Raw genomic sequence first — 9,974 nt, forward strand, 5'->3', positions numbered from 1 at the left:
ACCATCCCCAACCAGTACGTGGCGAAGTGCACAAACAAAAGAATGTGAAAGTGGATATTTATAGTAAAAAAGGACTTCAATATTGACCTGTTTTTTGTCCACACCTATCCTATCACTTAAGATATGAATTAAACCACTGGAGTTGTATGGATTACTCTTATGCTGCTTTTTGGAGCTTCAAAGTTCTGGCCACGATTCATTTGCATTGTATAGACTTACGGAGCTGAGATACACTTCTTTGTTATTAACATTTTGATTGATTACATCTACAAAAAACAATAAACACAACATAAAATATGGAATCAATTATATAAATTAAACCCCTCCACCCGAACATCCCCACCCGACACAAACATGCATTACAGTGGTCTCTTACAATTATAACAAAAAATTAGAAACAAGCTAAAGAAAAAATACTAAAAAAAAACAAGAGTGCACATACACGTCAAATTAAAAATCAAAAATCCCTCTCCACTGCCCCTCTCTGAGAACCCTCCAAAAAATCAAAATAACTACCCCACTTCCTATTATACAAATCCCACTTTCCCAACCTTCTATAGATCACCTCCTCAAATGCCACAACCTCACTCATCTCCCCGCACCTCTCCTGAAACGAGGGTGACCCAGCCATCTTCCACCCCCTGAGAATTATTCGCCTGGCCACCATAACTCCAGCCAGGACCCAACCTCTCAAATGGCTATCACCAAAATGAATGACCTCCCCATCACCCAAAATACAGAGTCTGGGGCAAAATGAAATCCGTGTGTCCAACACATCACACACAAATCCCTGAATCTTCAACCAAAATTCCTGTATTTTAACATCCCCCAAAAACATGGGTTGTGTCCCCGTCTTCTGATTGGCATTGCCAGCAGGTGGGTGTGACTTTAAGACCGTCTATACAATCTAGAGGGTGTCCAATAGAATCGATGCAAAATCTTAAATTGCATCAGACACATCCTTGCATCTCTAGATGTAGACTTGACGTTTTTTAGAATCGTAGCCCACACTCCGTCCTCCAATACCAAATGTAAATCTCTCTCCCATAATCTCTTGAGAGAAGTTGAAGCTCCATCTCCCATACTCAGAATTAACAGGGAGTAATACACTGATGCCTCATGACCTTTTCCAAAAGCAGTAATCACCGCTTCTAGAGTATCTGCCCTTTTAGGGGGGTGTATGCTACTCCCAAAAATAGTACAGGGCAGGTGGCGCAGCTGTAAGTACCTGAAGAACTGAGAATCCCAAAATGTTGAACCAAATTTTCAAACAATCTCAACACTCCACTCTCATATAGGTCACCGAGTGTATTAACACCCCTCTCAATCCACTCTGACCAGCAGAAAGGGGAATCACCAATACGCAACTTTGGGTTTAGCCATATGCTTGAGGCAACATTTAAATAAACGTCTGAATACACTGGACACTTTTGTCCATAGCGCATGCAGATGCGAGATGACAGGGTGCGACTTAACTTCTCCAATTAGTTTAATAGAAAGTCTTTGTAATAATAAAATAGGGGCAAGAACTTCCTGTTCAATTCCAAACCAGGGAGGGGCTCTCTCAGGTGGAAGTGACCAATGAGCTAAATGTCTGAGGATTTTGACTTCTTTGCCATGTTTCCCTCAAAGAGCAAGTATGTAACTGGGTGTATCGAATCTCACCGGATTATAACATGAAAATAATAAAAAAACTAGCAAAGTGCGCAGAGCTCGCAATCACATGTCTGCTTCTTGCATGGTGTCACGTCCCTCGCTGAGATACACTTCTAAAGATCTTCATTTGTGTTCAGCAGAAGAAAGTGTCATACACATCTGGGATGGCATGAGGATGAGTAAATGAGAGAATTTTCATTTTTGGGTGAACTTCCCTTTAAAAATGTGTATTTGCCTACCTATTTCAAAGATGTGTGCTATATATTGGTTACTAATAAGTTCATGTTTTGTATCAGCTTTTTCAGCTGTAATGGGAGGAATGGGTGGCCCACCAAGGTAACTTCTGAAATCTTCTGACTTTGTGTTAAAACTAATACAATTTTATTATATTTCTACATTGCCTATTTCTTCTAATTACCTGAACATGTCTATGTGCAGGTCTATATCAGAGGAGTTCAAGGTACCAGATGGCATGGTTGGCTTCAGTAAGTTGAACTATTTGTTTTTTTTATTATTCATATCCTTAATTTTTAGCTGTTTTGAAGACTTGTATGTAAAACTCAAGTTGTACTGCTAATGAATTACACTCTTCTTTACAGTTATTGGCAGGGGAGGAGAACAGATATCAAAAATGCAGCAGGAGTCAGGGTGTAAAATACAGATTGCTCCAGGTGAGTCAAAATTTGACTTCCATTGCCATGTGTATCAAAATATTTAGAAGTTATTTGAATTTTGTTAACTGTCTGGAGCACAAACAGAAATGAAAAGACCTCTTATTTTGCACTTTGTCCTATAGACAGTGGTGGCATGCCGGATAGGTCAGTGACATTAACAGGCTCACCTGATTCCATCCAGTGAGTATCTCTGCATCCTGTCCCTGTAGGGATCTCTCAGACATGTTGCATAGTTGAGATGAGTGCAGTGCTATTTTAGAAGTGAAACAAACTTTTGTTTTCATCAACAGAGCTGCAAAGAGGTTACTGACAGAAATTGTAGAAAAAGGCAGACCCTCCCCAGCTTTCCACCACAATGATGGCCCAGGGATGTCAGTTCAGGAGATCATGGTCCCTGCCACCAAAGCAGGCCTGGTCATCGGAAAGGGAGGAGAAACAATCAAACAGTTACAGGTAAGGAGCAGAGATGTGGTTGACTTCAGAATGCACAGCTAACTTGATCCCCCTAGAATGCATACAGGGATGTGGGTCAAACATGACGCGTTCTTGAACTTTCTATATAAAACTGTTAGTTTTGCAAATTAAAATAATTTTATTTACTGTGTCCCTTTAGCAGTAATGTCATTGTAATAAGTATGCTGTATATCGCTTTGGATAAAAGCATCAGCTAAATGACCACTTACTATTTACGCTCTTACTCAGTGCTTGAAGTGGGGCGGCACGCAGTACCTGCACTTCTATAATTTACTCTACAGGGTACTGGCAGTTTTTATTGCGTAACACCACTTCTCAGAGTCTCCTGGTATGATGTAATGTCTTTATTTAATGTAAGTCAGTGATTTGATATGGCCCGCCAATCACTTTTTATCTGACCTTCCAAATGATTTTGATAAAATTGCGGTAAACATCCAAATGCTCCCTGTGCAAAACTCAGCGGCGAGTTTAATAACACTCAGCACGTGCAATAGCATCGGTGCTCGTCAAGCGATCCGTGGTCCATTTCCGGAGGAACGCACGTTTTTAAGCTTGTCTGGACAGTTAGACTCCTCTCCAAAATGGGAACCAGCAACTTTTGGGTGAGCACATTTTATTGTGTGTTATTTGCTCAATTGTATTTATGCAAATTGTTTAGCTGCTCGGTGCAGTCAAAACTAGACTTAAAAAAAAAACTGTTACGGAAGTGATGTCAGCTCATATGCACAACCTTTTTCACAAGAGGCAAAATTATGATGAAAACCAAATATATACAGGAAAATATGCTTTTATTCTCCATTCTTTTCTGTAGTGCTTGTAAAAAGATTATGTGAATTGTCATTGAACTTGCCTATGCATATATCCTGACAGTGATTGGTTCCACATTGTTCTCAATCCTGAATATCATCAACTCAGTTTGTTCACCGTTTCTAATGATGATTATCTGCACAAGTATCTGGCTCCTGTGTGCAAATTAATGTGTGCAGAATAAGGATGGCAAATTTTGCCCTCATTCTAAAAATTAGAGGATAATAAAATTTTAAAAAGGGAAAAACAGACTATGCTTTTTCAGTTTAAGGCTACTTTTATTTTGTGTAAAAAAATAAAAAATAAAATAAAGATTCTATATTAGATTGCCATTGTTCTCTTATGTTGGTTAATATTGACAAAGATACAGGCTTTAGCAGATCTAAATATTCTTTCTCAGTTTTCATAAACAAAAAACCTACTTTGTTTTTATTTTCAAAGCTAATCAAAACCTATTTGTTAGTTGAGGATTTAAGGTCATGTTTGTTCTTCAGCCAGATCTTAAGAAGGAATTTACAGCCAGACCTTGAAAATGTTATTTGAATACCTCTTTTAACGTAATTAAATACTATTCCAATGTAAATAAACACATTTTTAACTTTTATATTGTTACATGTTAACATGTTAGTTACAACTACCGTATAAGATAAATACGGATGAAGTTTGGCACCAGTTCAGTTTATAAATCCCCAAGAATATTGACTTATTTAAAAAAGTTTTGTGATTTCTCCCCAATTTGGATTGCCCAAAGTCCTCATGGTGGCATAGTGACTCGCCTCAATCTGAGTGGCGGAGGATGAATCTCAGTTGCCTCAGTGTCTGAGACCGTCAACCCGCGCATCTTATCACGTGGCTTGTTGAGCGCGTTACCGCAGAGACCTAGCATGTGTGGAGGCTTCACGCTCTTCTCCGCAGCATCCACGTTTAACTCACCACGTGCCTCACCAAGAGCGAACCACATTATAGCGACCACGAGTAGGTTACCCCATGTAACTCTACCCTCCCAAGCAACCGGGCCAATTTTGTTGCTTAGGAGACCTGGCTGGAGTTACTCAGCACACCCTGGATTTGAACTCGCGACTCCAGGTGTGGTAGTCAGCGTCTTCACTCGCTGAGCTACCCAGGCCCCCTACTTTAAACATTGGTTACGAACAAAAACAGTCTCGGTGTGTATTTTATCCCCCCCTAACAAGGAGAGTACCTGCACTTTTTTCCTTCCACTTCAAGCACTGCTCTTACTATATATAATTTTTTTTTTTTATAAACTTGACTTTGCAGTTAAGAATAGATAATGGATGGAATAATCGATTGTTTATCTAATACATTTAAACTAGGTGTTTTAAAAACAATCCTTTTATTAAAAATAAAATAATTGTGAGAACAATTTGTTCATGTGATTAAAAACACCTTATGTGAGGAATTCCTGGAATGTCAGATGAAATGACCCCTTCGTGTGAAAATATAGCAAGAAAATTCTTAAGTTAAACCCTAAGCTGCATTATTTTTTTTTTATCTTTTTTTTCCAAACCATTTATTTACTAATTTAATTTTAAATGCAATTGTAAAATAGGAACGTGCTGGAGTCAAAATGGTCATGATTCAAGATGGGCCACAAAACACAGGTGCTGATAAACCACTCAGGATCTCTGGAGATCCTTTTAAAGTTCAGGTGAGCACATTCCCCATGCTACTTTGAAATGATTGAACAGCGGCTAATAAATAGAATTTTACATTGTGTTTTTGTCTATGCAGCAAGCCAAAGAGATGGTGATGGATCTGATCAGAGATCAGGGTTTCCGGGAACAAAGAGGAGAGTATGGTTCAAGAGTAGGTGGAGACAGTCTGGATGTAAGTAGTACAGATTGTTGAAATTAATCTTTAAACTCTTCAGTCGTCATATAACTGGTTTTGAAATTAAATGAATGTATTTGCTGTTTGCTTTAGGTCCCTGTGCCAAGGTTTGCAGTTGGAATTGTGATTGGCAGGAGTGGTGAAATGATCAAGAAGATTCAGAATGACACTGGTGTAAGGATTCAGTTCAAACCAGGTATATGATTTTAATGCACACTTTTCCACGAAAAAGCTCAATTAAATGGATGCTTTTGTTCTTGACAGGGTTCCCGTGGATCCTTAAATCTTAATGTCTTAAATTCAGTTTTCCAAAATTTAAGGTCATAAAAAGTCTTACATATCTTAAATGATTCAACAAAAGTCATAATTATAATTTAAAGAGATCTTAAATCTGGGGGCGGAAGGACAGGAATGGTGATATGACCTAATGTGATTCAAAAGAATACTGTTTAATTAAATAAATGCATGTGCTGCATCCTTCAGAGTGAAAACATGCCACTGTTGTATTTTCTCCTGTTGTATTTGTCATTCACTTGTCTGAGTAAAAAAAGTTACTTGTTTGGAGAGAAAAAAGGACATTTAAGTTACATGCTCAAGTAACATGTCAAAGTTTGTTGTATATTTTTCTAAAATTATGAAATTCTGACTGATTGTGAGTGTGAGGTGCTTTGCCAAAGCAATGGCGCAAAACACAACATTACAGATCTTATGTTATTATGAGAAGTGTGTAAATATTTTCGGTGCATTATGAAACTGTGGCTGGACAAATTAGACTGTGGCGGACCGCCACAATCTAGGTAATTAATGGGAAACACTGATGGTACATAAACCTCTCTTAATGTTATATATTTGTGGAAAACGTGAGTATTTTAAACTTTTTTTTTTTAGATTGTGATTTTAGTTTATTTGTTTTGGTATGGGGATACAGTATTAATTTGATCTGTTCAGGTCTTGAAAAAGGTCTTAAAGTCTTAAATTTGATTTTAAAAGTCTGCAGCAACCCTGCTTGAATACAGCCAGCGGTGCTCCGTTGGGATCCACACCATTGACACTAATGCATTATCTTTGCTTCAGATGATGGCACCACACCAGAGAGAATCGCTCAGATCTTGGGGCCACCAGACAGGGCACAGCACGCAGCAGATATCATAACTGACTTGCTAAGGAGCGTGCAGACTGGAGGGCCTCCAGGACATGGAGGCAGAGGGAGGGGCCGTGGACAGGGAAATTGGAACATGGGCCCCCCTGGAGGCCTGCAGGAATTTAATTTCACAGTCCCCACCATGAAGACGGGCCTCATTATCGGCAAAGGTCAGTGTTGATGTAAATTGGTTGATCTATGATAAGATTTGCAACTTTAAACAACAGAAATGTAATCAATGTACATTGACACTTTTTTCTTTCTTATTTTTCTCAAGGGGGTGAAACAATTAAGAGTATTAGCCAACAGTCAGGAGCCAGAATAGAGCTGCAGAGAAACCCTCCACCTAATTCAGACCCAAATTTAAAGATGTTCACAGTACGCGGATCACCCCAACAGATTGACTACGCCAGGCAGCTGGTCGAGGAGAAGATTGGAGTGAGTGCTATGAATTGTATTGGGCCTAACAAATTTTCCTATTTTAGAATCAGTTCTTTTTTGGGGAAACGTAAAAATCAATGGCTTGCCGGAAACAAAAATAGGATCTCTCGTCTCATGTCTTCTGGGGTATATATGAGGCATTTTAGTAAAATGGTTATTTTGGTTTGTCATAGGGTCCCGTGAGCCCTATGGGTGGCCCTCATGGTCCTCCTGGGCCCCATGGAGGTCCTTCACATGTCCCACCTGGTCCACCAGGAGCTCCTGCCCCCATGGGCCCATTTAATCCTGGGCCATATGGTCAAGGCCCTCCTGGACCACAGTAAGAACATTTCTTTCTGCTTCTGGAACCTTCAACGTATCGGTCTATATCGTCAACCTAATGTCCCTATTTTATCCTCAGTGGTCCTCAAGCACCATACCAGCCTCAAGGCTGGGGCAATGGATACCCGCACTGGCAGCAAGGACAGCCAGATCCCAGTAAGTCCTCAACCTTTTGTTATGCTAATCAACATCACTACCACTTCAGTTGGAGTAAATACTACATGGGTTAGGCTATTGTTTGTTCTGCAGATAAAGCAGCGGCTGATGCTAATGCTGCTGCGTGGGCAGCCTATTATTCACAGTACCAGCAGCAGCCCCAAGGCCCCATGACACCCACGACAGCTGCCCCAGGCTCAAACCAAACCAACGGGCAAGGTACACTTTACCTGCACTCCACGTGACTGTCGCCCCCTTCACTGTAGACTAGCAGTCTATTGTAGTATGCTCTGCCTTTCAGTGTAGCCATCATTGCATAGTACAGTGTTGCTGTTCTCATCGTCTTTATCACTCGATCTGGGACAATGGACCATTTCCACTAGCACACATGGACAGGGCAGTTTCTGAGACACTCAACCTGTTTGTGTAAAGTGCGCCACCTAGTCAGGTGGAGGACTTTCTGCAGCGTTTGAAAGAATGGTTCTCAATTACTTAAATTGTACCATTTTTAACAGGTGACCCGCAAGCTCCAGGTCAAAGTGGACAGGCAGATTACACCAAGGCCTGGGAGGAATATTACAAGAAATTGGGTATAAATATTTTGCCAAATGTAGCTTCAGGGAATTTTGTTTGAGGGATTAGATTAAATAGCAGCAGGGCTTGAATAACCAATCAGTCCTGTTTTTTTTCTTCTTCTCTGATTTGGAGTCTTGTGAGGCTTTGTTGGTGGTCCAAATTAGTGGTGTATGAGAATTTTAACTCTGTTGCTTGTCCACAGAAATAATTGGTCTCAAACCCTGCTGTTTAGAAAGAGGAGCTTTAGTGTCTCAAAAGCCAGACTAGAATTAGCACAAGAAACCTAGAATAAGTTTGTACTCCATTTTCTTATATGTGCATGTCTATATTGTAATAAATATGTGCTCCTTTACAAATTTGAGTAAAACAACCGATATTACTGCATTAATATGCCAGTTGCACACATTTTCAAGAATATTGTAATTTCCAAATCTTATTGGTAACTGGATCTTTAATGAAAATGTTTTGCTTGAACTGTTTTTTTAACGGTATAAGTCAAACTTGAACTTAATTTTTAATGCTAGACTAAATTTAATTACATTTAAATCTTAACAGATTTGTTAGTACATGATTTTTGTTGCAATTAGGCTCATTATTAAAGTCTGTTTAATCTTGCTTCTGCAGGTCAAGGACAGCCTCAGCAGGACTACACCAAGGCATGGGAAGAGTACTATAAGAAACAAGGTGAGAGATCATGAATCTGATCTTAGATTGGCTTCATTTACAGTATTTTTGGGCAGCTGCACCACTTTCACAGTCCTCTGCAGTAGAGCTGCTGTAGACTTGGCTGCCCTAGAGTAAAGTAGTGGGTTTCTGTCCCGGCACTCGAAGACCGTATGTCCGGGGTCGTTCCCCCTCTTACAAACATCATAATGGATTTAACTTGGAAGTAAAGACTGAAGATTTAATTATATATTATGTTGGGATTCCAGTGTGGGAAGTTAGTAGTGATGAGTTCACCCAAAAAAGTTAGTTTGGGTCTACTATTCTATGAACCATAATTGAGCAAAGATGTGATTGTATTAATTAGGTTTATTTTATCTTTAGGGCAAGCTGCTCCTCAGGCGGCTGCAGCAGCGGCAACTCAGCCAGGTGGTCAGCCAGATTACAGTGCAGCGTGGGCAGAGTACTACCGCCAGCAGGCAGCGTACTATGGTCAGGGTGCTCCTCAGTCCATGGGCGCTGCACCCCAGGCTCAGCAGGTACACTCCCAATAAAACTTGCCCATCTCTCTTTCCTTTTGTTGCGTTTGGATGCCATTTGGTATATGTGCATGTGTACCCAACACCCCCCTATTTTTTTCTTTCCCTTTTTTTCTAACATTTTTCTTCCACAGGTTTATCAGGTTTCCAGATGAGTCATCAAAACAACACTTAACCAAATTCTTTCCTCCTCCAGCAGGCTTCTTTTAGTCTATTTATTTTTATTTTGGGAGGGTGATGCATATATGTTTCTGCTTTTAACATGTTGTGTATTTCTTATGTATTTCTTCTGCACAGGGCCAGTAATGTGAAGTGGACATAAAGTAAATGCTACATTGTCAGAAAAAATCCTTTGTTAAATGTTTGGATGCAGACGCCATGATGAAGATCTTAATTTCATTGGTTTGAGTGTTTAGATCGCAGACCGGCTCAAGTCAAATATATATATATTTTTTTTCCTTTTTGTTTTGGCATTCTTGTAAATGAACGGTTTGTTTTTAGTCGGGCAATATTGGTCATTCCAGCTCCTGTATCTCATTATGTAGTTTGAGACTGAACTATAGTCATTTCCATGTAAATCATCTCATTTTAATATGATATGCCTGTTGTGTTTTGCAATAAAACAAAATGAAACCTCCTGTGTTGGTAAGTGGGGTGCAAAGGTGGGGTACATTT

General features: G+C 39.7%; 1 protein-coding gene across 3 annotated transcripts in view; it reads left to right on the forward strand.

Moving 5' to 3' along the window:
• The window catches only part of LOC127441613 (far upstream element-binding protein 1-like), an 11,575-nt gene extending 1,638 nt beyond the window's left edge, over nt 1-9,937 (forward strand). Inside the window, exons 4-20 of one of the 3 annotated variants that reach the window (XM_051699210.1) lie at nt 1,953-1,992; nt 2,095-2,141; nt 2,256-2,327; nt 2,453-2,510; nt 2,621-2,783; nt 5,182-5,280; nt 5,364-5,459; nt 5,556-5,658; nt 6,537-6,773; nt 6,881-7,041; nt 7,218-7,363; nt 7,445-7,521; nt 7,615-7,740; nt 8,037-8,111; nt 8,722-8,781; nt 9,145-9,299; nt 9,597-9,937. In XM_051699210.1, coding sequence (XP_051555170.1) covers nt 1,953-1,992; nt 2,095-2,141; nt 2,256-2,327; nt 2,453-2,510; nt 2,621-2,783; nt 5,182-5,280; nt 5,364-5,459; nt 5,556-5,658; nt 6,537-6,773; nt 6,881-7,041; nt 7,218-7,363; nt 7,445-7,521; nt 7,615-7,740; nt 8,037-8,111; nt 8,722-8,781; nt 9,145-9,299; nt 9,597-9,605 — 1,724 coding nt within the window. In that variant the 3' untranslated portion in view covers nt 9,606-9,937. Of the gene's footprint in view, nt 1-1,952; nt 1,993-2,094; nt 2,142-2,255; nt 2,328-2,452; nt 2,511-2,620; nt 2,784-5,181; nt 5,281-5,363; nt 5,460-5,555; nt 5,659-6,536; nt 6,774-6,880; nt 7,042-7,217; nt 7,364-7,444; nt 7,522-7,614; nt 7,741-8,036; nt 8,112-8,721; nt 8,782-9,144 lie in introns of all 3 variants that reach the window. The other 2 variants (XM_051699209.1, XM_051699211.1) reach the window with 2 other exon arrangements.
• Nucleotides 9,938-9,974: the final 37 nt, after the last annotated feature.

This window comes from Myxocyprinus asiaticus, chromosome 5 (genome assembly GCF_019703515.2).
Source record: "Myxocyprinus asiaticus isolate MX2 ecotype Aquarium Trade chromosome 5, UBuf_Myxa_2, whole genome shotgun sequence".
NCBI classification, from domain to species: Eukaryota; Metazoa; Chordata; class Actinopteri; order Cypriniformes; family Catostomidae; genus Myxocyprinus; species Myxocyprinus asiaticus.